The sequence below is a fragment of the Herpailurus yagouaroundi genome, unplaced genomic scaffold (genome assembly GCF_014898765.1).
Source record: "Herpailurus yagouaroundi ecotype Mexico unplaced genomic scaffold, PumYag 141, whole genome shotgun sequence".
NCBI classification, from domain to species: Eukaryota; Metazoa; Chordata; class Mammalia; order Carnivora; family Felidae; genus Herpailurus; species Herpailurus yagouaroundi.
The window spans coordinates 54,435,921-54,457,138 of record NW_024412396.1 but is presented as its reverse complement, the minus strand read 5'-3'; the positions used below and the strand labels follow the sequence as shown (position 1 = coordinate 54,457,138).

At 36.9% G+C, this 21,218-nt stretch overlaps 1 protein-coding gene across 5 annotated transcripts in view; it reads left to right on the top strand.

The window, feature by feature from the left end:
• The window catches only part of CEP128 (centrosomal protein 128), a 398,532-nt gene that overhangs the window by 115,143 nt on the left and 262,171 nt on the right, over window positions 1–21,218 (top strand). For all 5 annotated transcript variants that reach the window (XM_040477908.1, XM_040477910.1, XM_040477907.1 and 2 more), the window contains 3 exons: window positions 4,443–4,793; window positions 12,148–12,798; window positions 18,194–18,358. In XM_040477908.1, the coding sequence (XP_040333842.1) occupies window positions 4,443–4,793; window positions 12,148–12,798; window positions 18,194–18,358 (1,167 nt within the window). The remainder of the gene's footprint in view (window positions 1–4,442; window positions 4,794–12,147; window positions 12,799–18,193; window positions 18,359–21,218) is intronic.

Sequence of the window (21,218 nt, the reverse complement as noted above, 5' to 3'; positions counted from 1 at the left end):
ATTTTTGTCTGTCTCTTTTTTATTTGTGCATTTGTTTCTTAAATTTTGCATATGAGTGAAATAATATGATATTTGTCTTAGACTTATTTCACTTACCTTTATACCTTCTAGGTCCATCCATGTTGTTGCAAATGGCAAGATTTTTTTTATTTTTTACATTGGAATAGTATTCCAGTGTGGTGTGTGTGTGTGTGTGTGTGTGTGTGTGTGTGTGTATCACCTCTTTATCCATTCATCTATGAGTGGATACTTGGGCTGCTTCCATATCTTGGCTATTGTGAATAATGCTGCAATAAACATAGGGGTACATGCATCTCTTTGGATCAGTGTTTTCATTTTCTTTAGGTAAATGCCGAGTAGTGGAATTACTGATCAGATGGTAATTCTAGTTGTAATTTTTTGAGGAACCTCTATACTGTTTCCCCACAGTAGCTGTTCCAGTTTGCATTCCCTCCAATAGTGCATGGAGGTTCCTTTCCCACCCCCCCCCCCCCATCCTCACCAACACTTGTAATTTCTTGTGTTTTTGATTTTAGCCATTCTAACAGGTATAAAGTGATATCTCAATATGGTTTTAACTTGCATTTCTCTGATGATTAATGATGTTGAGCATTTTTTATGTGTATGTTGGCCATCTGTAAGTCTTCTTTGGAAAAAGATCTGTTCAGGTTCTCTATTTTTTATTTGGATTATTGGTTTTTTTTGGTATTGAGTTGTGTAAGTTCTTCATGTAGTTTGGATATAAACTCCTTATATGATATATCATTTTTAAATATCTTCTACATGTTGGTAGGTTGCCTTTTTGTTTTCTTGATAGTTTCCTTTACTGTACAAAAGCTTTTTATTTAGGTGCAGTTCCAATAATTTAATTTTGCTTTTGTTTTCCTTGCCAAAGGACATATTTAGAAAAATTGTTTCTATGGCCATTGTCGAAATTACTGCCTATGTTTTCTTTTAGGAATTACGGTTTCAGGTCTCATGTTTAGGTCTGTAATCTATTTTGAGATTATTTTTAGGTATGGTGTAAGAAAGTGGTCCAGGTTCATTCTTTTGCATGTAGCTGTGTAGTATTTCCAGCATTGTTTGTTAAAGAGACTGACTTTTCCTATTGTATATTCTTGCCTTCTTTTTCATAGATTAATTGACCTTAAAAGCATGGGTTTATTTATGGATTCTTGATTCACACTGATCTTTGTGTCTACACTTGATCTTAGCCAAAAGGCCGAGAAGCGATTGATCTTTGTGTCTATTTCTGTGCCAGTACCATACTGCTATGATAACTATAGCTTTGTAGTATACTGAAATCTGGGATTGTGATACCTCCAGCTTTGTTCTTTTTTTTCAAGATTGCTTTGGCTATTTGGAGTCTTTTATGGTTCCATACAAATTTTAGGATTATTTTTTCTAGCTCTGTGAAAAATGTTTTTGGTATTTTGATTGGGATTGCATTAAAAGGGTAGATTGCTTTGGGTAGTAGGGACCAATCCATGAACATGGAATACTTTTCCATTTGTTTGTATCATCTTCAATTTGTTTCATTAAAAAAAAAAATTACTGTGATTTTTAAAGATGGGAATAGTAGAGAATAATGATCCAAGAGGAAAAGAGAGGTTCAATACAAGGAAGAGAAGGCATAATTGTTGTAGTGAAGCCCTTGATGGAAGTGGAAGGAAATTACAAAGATAGGCTAATTTATTTAAGAAGGATCCCTTTTCCCCAGAGGCTGGAGAGGAGGACAGATTAGCCATTGGTAAGTTTTACAATAATACATTAAGGAAATTTGGGTGATGTCCTGCCTAATGGCCTCAATTTTATTTCTTAAGGAGGAGCTATGTTACATACTAAAAGTGAGTGAAAACATGGTAGGTCTGAGACAGGACATTTTAGATGGGCCACATGTGGATTGGAAAGCGCCATGCAGTAGAATTTCTGGGCATTGAGGAGTTGCCTGTCCATGTGCCATCACATCAACTAATACTCCTGTGTGATTTTTCTTAGAGGACTCAGTAACTGGATATAGGAAACAGGAAATTTGTCAATTCCCCAAGAGCTGACGATTTTGCCATTCAAGTTTTGTTTTAAATAGGAGTTTGAAACATGAACAACAGAGTGGCTAAAGTGAAGATTAAGGAAATTAGGTCAAAGAACTTGGATTTAAAGCCAGCAAACAAAATATCAAGGCGTGGTCATCTTCCTGACAATGAGGAGCAGATGTATCACAAGAAAAGGAGGGAGGGAGCTGGGCAGATTGGTAGATAAAGCCTAAGGCCTAAGGGGTAGGAAGGAGGGGGAGGATGGGGTAGTGGGAAGGAGAGGGAGTACTTGGACATACCTCTTACTTCAAAGGTGGCAGTTCTGAAAAAAGATAACTCGCTAAGATAGGACTGTGGGAGTAGGTGACAAAGAGGCATGGAATTAGGGTCATCTGAGAATCTGTCCTCTTAGCAAAGAGTTGGAAACATGGCCTCTGGAGTCAGACAATCTGGGTCTGAATCCTGTTCCCTCACATATTAGGTATGTGACCTAGGGCAAGTTCCAAGTGTTGGTTACTCATCACTAAAATCAAGATAATAATAGTGGGATTGAATGAGATCATTCTTATAAAGCATTTGCTTAGTCCTTTGTATAACTCAAGTGCTCAATAAACTTCAATAGTAGTAATAATAATAATAATTACTATTATTGCTGGTTCCTCATTTAGATCTCAGCTCCTATGTCACCTCCTGAGAGAGAACCCTCTCCAGCCAGGCTGTAAGATACAGGCCTCTTCAAGTAACAACCCATCATTTTAGTATCTAGCATTATCTGTTCTTGTAATCTAGTTGTTAGTGTGAATAGCTCCCCAATTTAGATTAAGCCAGGTCTTATTAGCCATTCAGTAAACTGTGTCCTAACACATAGGAAGGGTACCCAGTCTCTGAAGCGTTGGTTGGGGGGAAAAAAAAATACTAGTACCTCTCTCTGCTGATGGAGAAATCACATGAATACTGCTTGTTGATAAAGTCGATTTCTAGCTTCATGGTAAAACTTTTAGATAAGGGCAAAGGGTAAATAGCCAGCATCATGGTTTTCTGATTTCATTTTAGAATTTTCCACACAAACTTGTGCATAGTTCTCAATTTACTGTTTTGGTTGGGTAGATAAAGGAATGACTCCTCTCTTCCAGACTGCACTGAATTTAGCAAACTGAGCAAATGCAAACCTGTTGCTTGGAAAATGAAGCTTATTTTAAGGCATTATTTTTATTTTTTTGCCAGAATGTCAAACCATGACTTTAATCATGAGAGAAATTGTATTTAACTTTATTTGAGCCACAGTTCAAATATAATGGAATCTGGAACTGAACATTATGCTGTTAGAGTCAGAGGAAGCTGGTAAATATTTCCAGTCTTCATATGTAGGCCCCTTACAACAATGTAGATGATATTTATTGTTTGTCCTAGTGTCATCTTAGTCCCCTGGACACATGGTCTTTTCAGGTTATCTTTGTCACCCCCAGTATTTAGAAAGTAAGGCTCAGGAGGAGCAGCTTATGGGATACATTATTTCTGAATTTGTCACTCCTTTCCAAAGCTTTATAAGATTGAAGATGGAAACATTCTTTTATTTGTATAAAATGTTATATAAAAGCAGTGCCTTCTCATTTTTGAAGTTAAAAATAGATCTTCACCAATTCTTCCCAAATTAAAAATAGGTATGAATCATGATGATTTAGTGCAATTTCCAAATGTATGGTTGACCACTTCTGTTTTAGGGAAACTAGATTTTAAGAGTTCAGGTTTGCTTTTCTTGATTATTACGTATTCCAAGTAAATTTAAGTTTGTTTAAATATCTGTCCCACAGTGATTCATATAAGCTTGAGATAAGTTCAGCAACTTGTAATGTTAGACTTAGCTGGAAATAACCTATCTATAAACACTTTGAGAGCCTTTTAAATAGACTTTCAAGTATAGTATTATCTATACTGATGTTTGTATCATCACTGCACATTTTTATTATAGATTTTTATTTTATTGTTACATTTTATGTGCTGCCAGAAAGTGAAATATTATGTATGATTGCTATGATAGTCTGACAATTGTAAAATATTGATCTTTTTTCCAGTTGGACAAAGCAAGAGAGTTTACAAAAGTAATGCACATTGTTTTTCTCATCAACAAGTCCTTCTATTTCAGTGACAGTCAATTGGGAAATACATATCTTCCCTTTTTGGATAATGAAATAGTGTAAAAAAGGAAACTATTCCTATAAAAAATTATTCCCAACTAATGTTCTTATAAAATACACAGAAGGGGACTCATATTTTCTAGACTGATTACTAATGAAATTTAATACAGATGATTCCCACTTCAGTGACATTAGAGATTCTTGTTTGATGATATGTTATGCATCCAATTTTGACAAGAACATGTTCCTAATATTTCACATGCTTTATTCCCAGAATTTAACACGTGAATTGGAGAACAGGGAAAAGCAGCAACTACAGATGTTGGATCAACTTAAGGAGATCCAGAATCACTTTGAGACTTGTGAGGCCAAACACAAGCGCGCTGACCTTCAGATCTCAGAGCTGACTCACCATGCTGAGGATGCCACCAAACAGGCCGAGCAGTACCTTCTCGAGTTCCAGCAGTCAGAGGCCCTGAGACAGGCAGCGGAGAAGAGGAGAGAAGAGCTGAAGACGAAAGCTCAGGAGTCCATTAGACAGTGGAAGCTTAAGCATAAGAAAATAGAGCGAGCACTGGAGAAGCAGTCTGAAAGTCTTGAGCAACTGACAGACAAGAATAATCAGGTATAAAAGCCAAATTCCCAATGGGTGATTTTTGCTGTGACCAACCATTCATTCATCCATCCTTTGAACAAACACTTGAATGCCATGCTGTTCATATAGTCTATCAAGATGTCCTTGATAGAGAGTCTTTATGTCTTGGCTATTTCAAGGTAAAAAGTAACTTAGTTTTTTTAACTTCTTAAAGCCTTTTTCATAGTTTAACATTCTGTAGATTTTTAGAGTTTGGCCCTTAAAAGAGATCCACCTCCTCCCCTATCTCCCAGTTTAGCTTTTAGTTCCCTAAGTTGAAATTGTTCTTTAATATTCAAATGGAAAAAGAGTAGTGAAATCTTCCATAACATCACTTGACTTTTTCCCCCAGTGTATGAATTTTAGAATCTCATCTTGTTATGTATTTCAATTTAAGTATTAGTTGGAAAGAGACATTTAAAGATGTGGTAGTTACTACTGGACCATTTTTTTGGCAGTAACTACAATGGGTTTAATTAAATGAGTGATGTTCACAGTCTCACTGAGTAGTGTTATCAGGTCGCAAGCCTCTTTAAAACTCGGCTTTTGTGCCTTTTTGATAGCAACAAAAAGCATTTCCCTGATCCATGTGTGCATTTCACATCATCTTTTCTCTTGTATAATCAGTTAGTTTAAATGGATTTTATGCTCCTATGTTGATTCTCAACTCTATATTTGGGTTGAATTAAACCAAGATGTTTATAATATGATCAGGAAAGTCAGGATTGACTTTTATCCATGTGTATTCTTGGTTTATCATTTCTCCTTTGTCATTTGTCACTTGTCAAGAATTCTGAACATTCCAGAAGAATAATCATTTGGATAAGTTGACTTTGTTTCAAAAGAAAACAAACTGTGGGGCAATTATATTTATAAAATCAATTGTCAGCCCTTAAGAGTGACAGATGCTTATTTCAGATGAGCTGGCATGGAGAAGATGCTTTACCATTTAGATACGAATGTCTCAGATATAAGATGGAGGAAGTGATCACCTTGGGCTCATGGTGGAGGGCTTTTCAATTTAACCCATCTGACACATACTGGGTGACTGGTTGCCCTGAGGTAAAGCAGTTCTAAAGCTTTCAGACTTGAATCTGAACTGATTTGATCCCAGGAAATTGCTCTACCTTGATTATTCTGTTGTCAGTTTGGTCTGGTAACTGGTTCAGTGAGCATGACTGTAGGGGAGGCAGCTAGAAAGAGGGGGGGGGGGTGAGAGGGGTAGACTGATTGAGAAGTGTCTGGGGATTTTACTTAATTAGAGGAGATTTAGAAGAGTCCATGTCATCAGACGGTATCCTAATCCACAATGCAGAGTTTTCTAGATGGAATTTTTTAGAATATTCACAATTGTTAAGCAGTTATTTCCCAGAATGCTTCTGATATAATTATTTTTATCACTTAGCATTGCTAATGATAAGCAAAGAAGTAGTTTTAAAGTGATTGCCACAGTTAGGGTAGTATCACAATTATCACAGTAGGCTTTGTAATTTTCACTTTAAAAGCCTTAAAAATTAATGCAGCATGTTGGAGTTAGAGCAATGGTTAATCAAAGAAGAAAGGGTAACATATTTCACTGCAAATTCAAGTGTCCGGTAAATCCATGATGTGGAAATACACTGTAAATAATTTCAGAAAAAAAGCATGTATATTTTTATGTCTTAGTGAATAATACCCCTAAGGAGTATTTAATACTTAATAAAATCACAAAACCACCCTAAGGCATTAGTTATACAGCCTATTCCTTTTTTGTTTTGTTTTGTTTTCTTTTTTGGATTAATTATTTTCAAAAAGTGACTCCAGGGTATATTTGGAAGTATGTATTAAAATAAAAATAATACTGATTTACAAATAAAACACATTATGTTTTACAGAATAAATTAATTGCTTACTAAGTAACTTTGTTGAGCCATTTTCCATGCTTAAATGATGCAATTTTTTGTGTTTTCTAAATACTTCTGTGTCTACTTCTCTGTTTTTCCAGCATAATTTATTTTCTGCTTTAAGATTTGCCACTTAAAAATGTAGTAGAAGGCTAAAGGGTTTTATTCTCCTAAAAATTGCACTGATTTCTTTTTTTCTCTTTTACATTTTTGGAATTTTGGTAAGATTATCAGATACATATTCTATTATAGAACTACTTCATTATTGAATGATATGAAATACCAAACAAAAAGCAAAGCATTGCAGAAAAAAACCAGGGAGATCAGATTGTATACTTTCCTTGAAAGAAAATGGCATGGATGTTGACATTAGGGAATCATGATGTTCTTTAAGAATATGTAGATGAACACATATTGGAAGACCTAAAATTCTGTAGATACAAATAAACTAATCATTAGTTGTGATTCTTGTGTCTTTATATTTTTTATTTTTTATGCATTTTGTCATTATCTTTTTTAAAGTGTTGTTTGAAGTTATTGGTTCTTGTATGTGCTTTGAAAATGATAAAGGAAAAAAATGTTGAACTTGGATTCTGATCATAATGTATGCTTTTCTGAATATTTCCAAATTTATATAACTTTTTAGGTTGTTTGTTTTTCTTGCTGAGTTGGCAGAATAATTGGTTTGGCCCTGAATATTGAGCTTTTTACTTGATAATATTTGACTTCAAGAATCTTAAATTGCCATCTTTTCCTTTTGTGTATTGCCTTCATGCTGAGGAGAAAAAGAGTGTATGTAATATATACTGTCTTTTAAAAGCTGAGTTTTTTAATTTAAAGGTTGAAAAGTAAGAAGGATGAGTGATAAAGTACATTTTAAATATGTACCAGTTCTATCACATGCAATTTTAGAAAGGCTCATGTACTGATATATTAGAATAATCCAGCAGTCTGTCTGCATGTACCCTCAAATGCAGAAAAATAACTTTTTTTTCTTTCAAAAATTTCTGTCTACCTTTTAGTTAATTAAAACAAATAAACAGACACAACTTGCATGGACAACTTTGTGGTCAGGCTTTTGAGGAGTTGGTTCCTGTTCTTATTAAGGTTTTAGACAGTACCATTCTTCTGGCTTCACACAGCCATTTTCAGTCCTTCTTTCACAATCTTCTCTTATAGCTTTTCGTCTTTGGAAGCAGGGTTTGTTTGGTTAGAACATTCTCTTCTCGTTGATCCTGACTGCTGCTTATTTTCCATTACGCCTCCACATTTCTCAAAGATTTTTACACCTGGCTTCCCCTCAACCTGTTTCATTACATGCAAGTCTTATCATCTTTGATGATTCCGAAGTTCAAGTTGGCAACCCATTGAACTCTGTGTCCTTAAGCTTCACTAATTTCCCATTTTACAGTGACCTTCAAGTTGCTCAGCAGCTAATTTCTGTGGGTAAAATTTGTCCTCATCTGTAATTCTCTATGTTCATATCTTCAGTTCCAAAATTTCAATCTCTGATCTTACACATTTCTTTTATTCCCTTTTCCTTTTTTAACCATTAACATCTGATTTTGATTTTCCACATTCCTCTGGTTGACCAGCCATTTCCTGGAATCTATTTTTTCCTGTCAACTGGACTTCGTGAAAAGCTACTCTGATGACATGCTCATCATCATCTTCAGTTTCTTCTTCCACCTCATGTGTCTTACTGATCGTCAATCTGGAATCAAACCAACTCTTTACTTTTTCCATTTTCACTCCTGAATAGTACCAGCACAATTTACATAGAAATATCAGTTAACTCCTATAGTGGTCTTGATTATCCCCATCTCCCCCTGCCCCAGTCCGTTTCGTTCAAAAAGTAATGTAGGCCAGTTACCAAGCACACAGCCCTGTTCCGATCAATGAAGAATGAGTTATGAAATCTGTTGGGGGAGCTTCCGGTAAACATTTACTCACTTCTGAAGAAGATACCTAAGAGAGATTTTCTCCTTCTCTGGTTTTGTTGTATTTGGCTGTGATACCTGCAGTGGCTGAAGCTGGCTGTCTTGCAATGATCCTGAGAATGAAGTCTCACACACAGGAAGGTATTGCCAAGAGAAATTCAGAGAGGTGGACCTGAACTTTGACACCGTGTCTAGAGCAGTTCTGCATGGAATGATATTAAATTACCTTGTAGTTGAAGTCAACCTAACTGGAGTGTTTCTGTACCATCAGCTGAAGATAGTCAAGCTGATATGAGACATCAATTCTGGGAGCCAGGAGCTTTAAGTAAAAGAGCCTAAAATGTAGGATTGACTAAGTGGGGAATAAAGTGGGGACCGGAGGAGCCTACCTTTCTAAATGGAAAGTTGGCAAGCTGTGCTATTGGAAGTAGTTAGTTGAACCATTGGAAATCATATGTTGGGTTAGTGATGTTGTGCCTCAGAGTGGGGTATTAAATGACCAGAATGAAAACTTGAGGACGTTGGCGTGTGTTGTGAACGTACTGCAGCCTTCAGAATAGGCACACAAGAGAAAGACAAGTGTAGGTTGAAGCCTGCCTATCTATATAAGCAGAGAAAAATAAATAATAAAAGCAGAGAGCAAGATGTTTTGGGGGTAGAGAGATTGAAAATCTGCAATTTATAATCCAAATATACAGAGCCTATAATTTGGAGTTTTTTTAGCTTTGGAATAGCCAAATGATCTATGCATGCTGAAGTTAGCCCAAGCAAGAGAGGGAGGTAGGAAACTTAGAAATAAAAATGAGATAAAAAAACAAGCCTGATTTCTCAGGCCCCTTTCAAGTGCTTCTCCTTAAGCATTCCTGGCCTGACAAAGGGGATCCAAGTCCATTGTTTTGAATTCCCTCAAGATAAAGCTTATTCAACTGAGGGCCCCTGGGAATGTCCAGGATATTGAGGTAGCAGTTGAGACACGGTCATTTTCAGACTCAGAGACCATGTCTAGACAAAAACTTGGGCTGTGGCTACTAGCCAAGCAATTAACAAAAAGAAAATAGAACTTACTTAGTTTTTAGTAACTATATTGGCAAAGAAATTAAAAATTTGACCAATATAGTCTGTGACTGTCCACTCTAAGGCTGCCACCCATTGTCATGTGATGTGCTGCTTGGAACACTGAAGCAGAGGGCAAAACCTGGAGAACTGTAGAGAGGCAGAGCCTGAGTTTTGAAGAGCTCTTCTTGAACTGTTCCATCTGTGGTGTTCCTGTTATGTGAGAAAAATAAATACCTTTGCTGTTTAAACCAACTTCAGGAAGACATTATAGTCTTTTGTGTTCCAAGATGTTTTACCTGCTAAAGTTTTGTCTTGAAAATATAATTTTCATTGTCAGAGCTGCATGGAAGTCTCTTAACTTCTGGCCAGGGGCGTCTGTTATGTGTTCCACACATTAATCACTGTCTTGAAGCCACGTCTCCTTGTTCTCAGGCCCGTCCTGCATGTCCTTATAGCAAGACTTGTCCATTTCTGTCTTCTCTAGTATGGTAAACAGAGTGACCTCCCAGAAATGAGTTACCCTAATTTTTGGACACTGTGAACATGATGAGCTATCACTCTCATGATTATGTTATATAGCACAGTTGACCTGAAGATAAGGAGATTATCCAGATGGGCCTAATCTAATCACAAGAGTCCTTAAGAGCATAGAAATTTTTCTGGCTGTTGAGAGAAGGGGAAGTCCAAGGCTTTGAAACAAGAGAAAGATTCATTGTGGTGTCACTGGCTGCAGTCTGAGGAGTCCATGAGCCAAGGAGTGTGGGTGGCCTTAGAAGCTCATAGCAACCCCTGGCCCAAAGCTAGCCAGCAAACTGGGACCAGAGTGGTGAGAGCATGGAACTAAATTATTCCAACAACATGGATGAACCTGAAAGTGGAGTCTCCCCCCAAAGCCTCCAAGTAAGAGCCCAGGCCAGCTGACACCTTGATTTTAGCCTTAGGAAACCCTGGGCACAATACCTCTCCTGGCCTTAGGATCTATGGAAACGGGTAATAAATGGGTATTGTTTTAAGCTACGGAGTTTGTTGGAATTTGTTACACTGAAATAGAAAAATAATACACCTACCCTTAGACCCTATAGTTGTAGCCATTTTTCCTGCCTTTCAAGGTGAATCCTTTCCTCTGTGGACCTGAGTCTTTTCAATCCAGGGACCTTGCGTTTTCAATTATACCTCTTCTTCACAGAGTTGATCACTGTCTTGAACAAATACCTCCTTGAGATCCTGGCTTCTCCTTGAACTTGAATCTTCTGTCTAACCAAACTCTTTTCTACTAGTCTTCATCCCAACCCTATGATATAGGTGTTATTGTTATCTTTATAAAGATAAATAATTTCCTTAAGGCCCAAGAGTGACTTATGGCTGGACTGAGAATCATATTCAGTTCTTTCTGGTCACAGCCCAATTGCATAACCACCTCCTTTCATTATTTCTCATGCTAGCTTCATTCTGTTTCTCCTTTGCTAAAACTGACAAGGATTTGAGGAAACTATTTTTTTGGAGTGATTGCCTTATTGCAGTTTATCATGAATTGTTTCATACTGAAGTATAAAACATAAATTGTAAAACTTCCTTGTAAGTATTTGTGTCTTTAGTCATTATTTCTAATTCTGAAATGAGAATCTTAATTTTCTTTTTTCTGTCATCAAGCCGTGACATGTGCCCATAAGCAGGGACAGAGATTGTTCTCGGTGCCAGTGTTGGGGGTTGATGGGGAGAAATGATTTCAGCTTCCTTAGCTGCTGGCTTTTTCACTGCATTGGTGGCTGGTGAGGATGAGAGGGTTAGTTCTTGGCCTCCATCCCGCATTGTCAACCCTAACCTGGCAGAGAGGCTGGCGTAGGGTGATGGACATCCGGTCCCTTGACTTTTCTCTTGAGTCCCTTCCCAACCTCTCCTAATCCTAATCTTAATCTTAATCTTATTTCTGTCTTTTTGGGACTTCAAGACTCCCAGTTACATACTGGTGTATTTCTTGTCACTACTAACTTTCTTTATTAATGACGGTTGATGTCTTTCTTAGATTGTATCTTCATATATCTTCCGTATATTATCTTTCATATGTTTTTTGAGGTTTCTCCTTTTTAAAAGTGTACTATTGAAAAAAAAACTGTGCAATTAAAATGCAAAGAATTGTTATTTTAATTAACATTATGTCAACCTTTGGTAAATTATAATAGGAGTCTTTTTCCCCCCCATTCTTTTGCTGAATCTTATCCTACATTTAAATACTTATAATCAAGGACTGACCTGTGTTGGTGATGAAAATCTGAAACATATATTTCAATGTGGCACTACTTCAGGGTAATTGTATTTTTCTAGCCTGAAAATTATTTTTCATTAAAAAAAATGGAAAAATACAAAATTTTATTTTATGAATTTTTCTTCTCCGTGTGTATTAAACTTTATTTTCTGACAGTCCCTATGATGACCTTTACAGTGAATTTTTTTTTTTTTACCTGATAGATTCTAAAAGAAAAGGATGAATTGAAAAGCCAGCTTTATGCAGCCTTACAACAGATAGAGAATCTTCGAAAGGAATTGAATGACGTCTTAACCAAGCGTGCCCTTCAAGAGGAGGAACTTCACTGTAAGGAGCAGAAACTAAGTGATATTAAGGCTCATCAAGCTGACCTTGAACTAGAAGTCAAGGATTCCCTGGACACTATCCATAGGCTGGAAAGTGAATTGAAGAAGCAGAGTAAGATTCAAAGCCAGGTGAAAGTTGAGAAAGCTCACCTGGAAGAAGAAATCGCAGAGCTAAAAAAGGGCCAGGCCAAGGACAAAGCTCAACTTCTCGAGATGCAAGAGGCTGTCAAGGACTTGAGTGCCATCCGGGCCGATCTTGCTAATAAACTGGCTGAGGAACAGAAAGCCAGGAAAGAGGTGCTTAAGACCCTTGCTGACCTCAAGACACAGGCGAAATCTAGAGATGAAGAAACAGCTACAATCGTTACACAGTTAAAGCTAGAACGAGACGTTCACCAGAGGGAGCTGGAAGATCTCACATCGTCATTGCAGAGTGTGAAAACTAAACACGAGCAGAACATCCAGGAGCTGATGAAGCACTTCAAGAAGGAAAAGAGTGAGGCTGAGAATCATATTAGGACACTGAAGGTACCTGTGCTGAATTATCCTGATGCTACTGAAGGAATTTTTCTGGTGGCTCATGAAGTTAATAAAGCGTAAACTTTTAGAGATCATTTTGTATTCCTAAGCACTGAAGGGAAGATAAAACTAACAGTAAAGAGGCTTATTCTTGCCTGTTCGGCCGGGTTGAAATGAGTTATAGCAGCCACCTGGGAGCACCTATTTCAGAGCACTGAAACCCTTTAAAAAGAACGTTTAGCTATTTTGGGAGTTCAGGAAAGGCAGAGGTGGCAGTAAGTCGTGGACCTGAAACGTGCCCTCATTCAACATTTGTGACCTCCCCAAAATATAAAAGGCAAAGACTTGTCAAGGCCATAGAAGCTATAACCACAGTCCTTATTAGCATGGTAACTAAAGTGGATCCACTTATGAGCTGTGTAAACCCAAGGCTTTTGAGATTTACCCCTTCTTTTCCAAATCAAAGTTGCCTGGATAAATGCTTAATTGAGATCTGGCATTTGGGGAAATGTTTCTAGGGTCTAATGGTATCAGCATTATCCCCATGCAGGGGAGTTATTTCATAACATGATTATCAGGAGTGTGATAAATCTGTCCCTCCTTCCTGCTTTAGTTTTTCTCCATAGTACTTATGATATAGATTCCATATTATTGATTTTTTATTCTCCCTTTATTAGAATGAAAAGTCCATGAGGACTGAGATTTGAGTCTATTTTGTTTACAGCTATATCTTCAGTGCCTAGAACAGTTCCTGGAACATTGTAGATATCTGTTGAATAGGTAAATAAACAGATAAGTCTTCAAAGGTTAATTATAAGGTTTTCAAAATTCCTTGAAATAGAACTACCATAATAATGCTTATGACGAAAGATGAAATTATATTGAACTGTCTGACATTTGTTGAATGCTTTCAACTATTTTATGAATTCTTCCCCAGTTCCATATAGCCTACTGGCAGTAGTGGATTTGGGGTTATTAATTGGGGTGAGCAGAGCAGAATGGAGGCTGGAAGAATAGGTAAGAGGGCTTTACTACATTTCATTGAACCTAAGACACCATCAGTTGTCAGATGCATCATTATATCTACTAAGAAAAAAAATACATAATATACTATCAGCTGCAAGACAACATCCCAAGACAGGGATGGTAAAATGTGAGAAAATATGTCTTAATATTGATGAAGTATGGCATAATAGTCTGTCAGAGTTGATGAGGACATAAAAGTAGAATCAGAGTTATGGAGAAGAGCTAATCTTAAAGAAAATAAAATATGTGTCATATGTTGATTGATTGGCTCTTGACAATAATAATAATACCAGCAGACTTTTTTTTTTTCTTTTTTTTTTTTTTTTTTACTACTCAGTTTGTGGTAGTCATTGTAAGAAACTTACATGGGTTAACCATTTAATACTCAGGTCGTTCCTGCAGATTGTTTGGTATTTTTTTCTCTAATGAGGAAATTAAAACATAGGAAGTTAATAGCTCAATGTGTTACATCTGGAAAGTAGTGGCGACCGGGTTTGAACCTAGGTAGGTAGTCAAGTGCCTATGTTCTCAACTACACTGCTATACTGGAAAAGGTTTAGAATTGATGATGACTAGGTATAGACTTGGGTGACTAGGTGGATAATGAAGCTGTTTGTCAAGGTAGATAACACAGAACAGATATGGAGAGAACAGTGACAAATCCAGTTTTTTAGCATGTTGAGTTTAGGTGGAAAGGACCTGAAGCCTAACCATGAAAGTCTAAGTAGAACAGTTTTCAGTGCATAATGGGTTAGACAATAAGGAGGAAATTGGGATTAAAGTTAAATATTTGGGATCCAGTAACCCATTGGTGGTAGTTGAAATCTTGGGATTTGGATGAGATCGTGTAGGGAGAAAAGAGAATTAAACTCTAGAACACCAATCTGTAAGAGAAGTACTAAGAAAGAGGTTCTAGCAAATAAGAATAAAGGATTATATGAGAGACAGGAGGGAACCAGAAGAGAATGGTATCTTGGAAACCTAATTGTATAACAGGTTATTTTAGTTTCTGTTCTATGGAAAGTGTAAAGCATTCAAACAAAGGGTTTTAATATAGATGGTTTTTTGCACCCATGCTGTTGATTGCTAAATGTAATAGTCTGATCATGATGCTGAATAAATGTGTCTTAAAAAAAAAAAAAAAAAAAGGAAACCGAGGCAGGGCATTTCAGGAAAGGTATAGTCAAGAGTGTCCAATGTGGCGAACAGGTTAAAAAGAAAAACTAAAAACATACCATTCCATTTGTCAGAGATTGGTGGAGAAGGTCGCTGAGGAATTGTGAGGGGGTTGGATCAAAACAGAGTGCATAGTATTCAACAGGAGACTGGGTGGTTTTCCCCATCCTTTCTTTAGGAAGTGCTTTGTGTTCATGTGTGGTGAGATGACAGTAAAGCTGTAAGAAATTACCTTCATGTAAAGAATATATAATTTAGAAATACGCTGTAGATATTCTGAAATTTTTAGGCATTTTTTAAATTTGAAAAACAGATATAGGAGGGGTGTTATAACCACTCTTTAATGTAGTACAAAAGCAGCATAAGAGCTTAAAAAGAGAACCAGAGATTGTGAAAGCCCAGCACTTTTTATTTTTATTTTATTTTATTATTATTTTTTTAATGTTTACTTATTTTGAGAGTGAGAGAGAGAAAGAGAGAAAGAAAGAAAATCCCAAGCAGGCTCTGGGCTGTTAGCACAGAGCCCCACACAGGGCTAGATGCCAGGAACCATGAGATCATGACCTGAGCCCAAATCAAGAGTCCTGCACTTAACAAACTGAGCCCCCTAGGCGCCCCCCAGCACTTTCATTTTATTTTTTTCAACTTTTTTTTTTTTTTTTTTGGGGGGATAGAGAGAGACAGAGCATGAATGGGGGAGGGGCAGAGAGAGAGGGAGACACAGAATTGGAAGCAGGCTCCAGGCTCTGAGCCATCAGCCCAGAGCCTGACGCGGGGCTCGAACTCACGGACCGCGAGATCGTGACCTGGCTGAAGTAGGACGCCTAACCGACTGCGCCACCCAGGCGCCCCACATTTTAAAGTTAATGAGTTGCCTATCAGGAACAACCTTGCCTCCTGCTATTTCATTTACATAATTCTATACTTTTTACTTATTTATGTTAATTAAAAGGAGTTAATAATGGTCATCATAGGTGATTTAGTATACTGAATTATGTACAGGAGGACTTTGGACAAGTAGCTCTATAAATGTTATATTTCTTTGTCTTTTGGCTTCACCTTTATTAGTTTTCTGAGTCTAACAAATGCCTATACGTTACCCATATTTTTTCTCACAATATATATTTTCCCCATCTAGAACTACCCTTACGCTTTTTTAAAATTTAAATGTAAAATATTTTAATGAAATACTCTAGCTACTATTAATATTTGAAGGATATTGGGTTATCACCTCATTATGATTTCAACAAAAATTTTGGTAGAACCTTTTTATGGAATCAAAAGACCAAGGATTTGAACTCTTGCTACTTGCTGGCTTTTTGACCTCGGTCAAGTTACTTAACCTTTTTGCACCTCATCAATAAAATGGGACTAGTAGTGTCTTTATCACAGGGTTTTTGTGATATCACTTTGTAAACCTTAGAGTGAAGTGTAAATGTAATAATAAAACGGCAACAAGATGTAAGTTCTTAGTCAAATTTAGGCATTAGCGTGCTGGTAAATATTTCAAAATAGGCTCTCAGGGAGTACAGGGGGAAACACTGATTTACAGGATTTGTTGGGTTTAGTGTTATATAAATACATCATTTGATTTCAGACTATGAAAGAAGATATCACCGAAGAGGGACAGTGTCGCGAAGACATGGGCACAGCTGGTTCTTAAGGCTCCCTGAGCAGCTCCAGCTTGTCGTTGGCTTTAGGGGGAACCTTGTATACCTAAGATCCTTGTATACTTCACTGATCATAAAGAAAAGGCAGAGCGTTCTCTTGAAACTTAAAATCATAATTGAGCAATTTTCTTGATGAGAAACTTTATTTTGTAGTTTTATTTTTGGGTTGTGAAAACAGGATTCCTCATTAAAAATCAATTCTTTTGTTAATTTAAAATGGCATCTAGTCTTAGGTGCATTTTGTGAGGTGAATATAATATAGATTTTGTCGAAAGCTGACAAAACTTCCTTTCAGGAAATTGATTCCAATGAACTAATTCCTACATCCCTGATTACACATGTATAATACACTTGTAAAAAGAAAGGAAACATATATTTTAGGAGTTAATATATTTTAAGCAGATCATAGGTAGTTGCTTACAGTCTGTTGGTAACTGGTAGGTATGACCAGTTAACATTGACAAGTGTATGCAGCTGGTTTTTTAAAAATGACAAATTTACCTTTTTAAAGGCAGTGCAGCAGAGTAGTTGAAAGCATGGACATTAGAGAGAACTCTTGGGTTCACATCCTGGCTCTGCAGTTACTCATTACATATCCTGGGCCAAGTTATGAGTGTCTCTGGGCATCAGCTTCAAAAAAGGAGGCAGTAAACGTAGTACCTCCCTGGTCGGGTTCCTCTGAGGACCAAATGAGGGAAAACTATGCAGAGAGGTCTGAGAGTAGTGCAGTGCCTGACGTATAGCAAGTGTGTACGTTGTTGTTATTTTTAAATTCATTTAAAATGTTAAATGTTTATGTAAAATAACACTTAAAATGGTATCTTAAGTTTCACATGCCTGGCAAATCTTTATTGAATCCCATACATGGAATAGATTATTTCTCACTTTTTCTGAAACCTGATTCTGGCTTATTCCAAAAAAAAAAAAAAAAAAAAAAGAGCAAATACCAGGTACTTTCTTATGCTGTTGGTACTGAAACAATCACTGGCAAACTCCTTTTCATGTTAAATTTTTTGTAGTTGCTTGGCTGCCATGATTCATAATCCTTTTAGCCTCAAGGGTGGTTCGGTAATTTTGTGGTGCTGAAAGTACATAATTCTTTCACAAAACCCAGGATCGTAGATGAAGAAACTGATCGGTCAGTACTGTGTCTTAGTATTTCCTTTTTGGGGCACTTCTGTCATAAGCCCTCAGCAGAGTTGGTGTCCCGTCCCTGGGCTGTCACAGTATCTGCTTCTGCCTTTATTAACACTCCTCATTCGTTGTTGTGGAACGGATAGCTGCGTCTGATGCCTCTACTCTTCGTATTCGTTATCTCCGCACCTAGTGTGGTACCTTTCACTGAGGAAGTGCTCTGCGAGCGCTGAGGAGTGATTGAATAAACGCAAAGGGCATTTCCTTTGTGTGTATGTTTCTGTACAGCTGTGTAGAGCAAAGTCTTGAAGTTTTTGCCCACTGATCAAATGTGTACTTTTTTGGTGTACAGTTTGCCTGTGGCCAGTGGACTTTCTCTTTTCTTCTCTTTTTCTCAGGCAGAAAGCATAGAAGATAAGAATACAGCTAAAATCCATCGTTGTCAGCTAGAGAAGTTGAAATCACAGTGTGACAGGCTGACAGAGGAATTAACCCAGAATGAACAGGAGAACAAAAAACTGAAGCTAAAATATCAGAGTTTGAAGGACCAGCTAGAAGAAAAGGTAAAAATATGAACAAATGCTCATTTTAAGGACGAATTCAAATTTCTTCTAGGATTTCTTCTTAGGATATGTTTTATGTATTAATAAATGCTAATTGTAGTCTTTCATAGGTAAATTGTATTGGTGCCAGAATAAAATGTTAGTTTATTAAAATGATGGATTTTTATTCTTTGAACCGACTGTTAACATGCTACTACATTAGATGTTTAAGTTTCTTCTGGGTCTTAAAATAGTTTAGAGGCAAGGTAGCAAAGAAAGGAATTCTGGTTTATTGAGGACGTGCTATACGTCAGGCATTTATGCCAGTTTATTTACATATGTGTCCTTATTCAGTTCTCACAACTCTGGGTTGGATTTTATTGATCCCTTTTAACCTATGAGGAAACTGAGGCTCAAAATAAAACCTGTAATAGTTAAGTGCATGCTATATGATAGGCACTTTTAATGCTCATGGTAATTTTGTGAAATAGATACTATTATGCTCATTTTTGCACTTGTAGAGATGGAATCTTAAGAAGGTTGGTAACCTTGGAACATCCCTAGCAGGCTTACCACTTTCCTTTCAGTAGATGTGTGAATTTATTTTGAGTATCTGCTGTACACAGGAATTGGGTAGAATATGAAGGACTTTAGAGAGTCACTACTTTTGTGGCAAAAGTCAACTAAAAATAGAAGACAGAATATTTTTCTTCTACCTGCTTCCAAGAAAGATTTGCAATTGAGTGTGATAGAAGTCAAATGTAAATAAAGATGACCATTGAAATACTGATAGTAGAAGACAGCATAAACTGGGCCAAATGAATCCTGTACTTGATAAGGGTTACTAGCATCTGTGAGGAAGGTGCTACCCCTGGGTAGGATATCTAATAAAATGCTTCATAAACCTTCCTTAATGCTTTACTGATCTTTTCCTCTTTTTTGTATTTTGCAAAATTCCTATATTTTGTACACACACACACACACACACACACACACACACACACACATTTTTTTTTACCTTTCTAGTAATTCTTAAAACCAAGGAAATAAGATAGAAGTTAGGTGTTTATGATTAAATGTGCTAAATTAAGTTGCTGAATTTAAGCCTACAATCTTGACAACTGCTGCAATTTAGTTCTTATGTCATGTTTTGGTTTTAGTGTGTCCAGTGTTCACACATATTTACTGTATCTCTTGCCAGGGTGTAGTTGCTGTGGAGATAATGCGAAACATTCCAACTTTTCTGTAATTAAAATTCTAGTCAGAAGATTGTGTTAACATGTTTTATATTTACCTATTTACATTTAAGAAATAGTGGTTCAAATTTCATATATTGGAATGTAAGTTTATCTTGTTCTGCTTAAATATTTCTTCACTGATTCTGTTCATGATGTTCTAGATATATATGTTCTCAGGCATTCAGATAAATGGAGCATTTACCTTAGGACAGAGTTTCAAGAATTATTGACTGTATTCCATTGCTATGTATTGAGCATCCAGTATGTGGCAGGCCTTGTGCCGGGTGGTGAGGGTTGGATGTAGATAAGACACAGGTCTGCAACTGAATGCTTATGACTGGATTGTGAAAAACTAAATCCCTTTCAGTTGTTAAAACTGTATTGTTGAGTCTTGACATTGGGTACTAATGCAGAGAAAAGATATCTCCTGAGTCTAAACTGGAGAATGATCTTAAAGATACAATAGTCTTAAACACACCTACATAAATATATATATACCTTATATGCTTGCTTTTCTTTAATATCCTTTTTGTGTGTGTGATTATATACTTTTGGTTGACTTAGCTGTTTATGTTGACTCATGCCTTAGTATATGGCTACATATGAATCAAAATTTTGTTGGGTCAGGGCGTCTGGGTGGCTCAGTTGTTTTGAGTGTCTGATTCTTGTTTTCAGCTCAGGTCATGGTCTCACAGTGAGTTTGAGTCCCCCATTGGGCTCTGCACTGACAGTGTGGAGCTTGCTTGGGATTCTCTCTCTCTCCATGCCCACCCCCTCTCTCTTTCTGTCTCTCTGCACCCCCGCCTCAAAATAAATAAATATTTTTTTGTTGCGTTAAGCCATCTATAAATAGGGCTGACAGGTGATAATAGTATTAGTGGCTATGGGCAGAACGTTGAGTGTCAATCATTTTCTAGCTGTATGTCTTTGGACAAGTTGCTTAAAACTCAAAGTCTGTTTTATCATCTTTGAAAAGATGATAGAATCAGATGTGACAGTAATTCTATTATAGAATTAAATGTGAAAATGTATATAAAGTGCTTGGCAGAGTAACTGATATCTAATAAGCTATTAGTAGTGTCAATTAGTAGATGCCATTATTTTGTTATTGTTGTGTTTCCAGATATTGCTGATTAGTGGTTCAACCAAACAATCAACCAATCAGCAAGTATTGATTGCCTGTGGTTAGTCTAATAATGTGTTAGGCAGTGAGGGGCCAGGGAACTGGGAATAAAAATTATTGCACAACTATGCAGATTGGAAGTTTAGAATGAGACTGCGTTGAGTCACTTGAGACAGATGGCCCCCAAAAGGAGGCTCCCTCGTGAAAAGACCTGGCAGTTCTATCAGCAAGTGATACTGAAGGCACGTGTGTTAAGCAAACCAAACAGGTGGGAGGTATTATAATATGTTTTCTATTGGAGGACAGGAATCAAATCTTGATTGTTTTTCCATCTCCAAGATCAGGCATAGAGCCAGGTACACAGTAGATAATTTATAAGTAAATTGTGGGTAAAGAGGTGTGTGTGTATACACACATACATGCTTATACATGTATGTAACAGATAAAAAATATGGATAACCTATGGGTATATATGTGTGTGTGTGTGTGTGTGTGTGTGTGTGTGTGTGTGTGTGTGTGT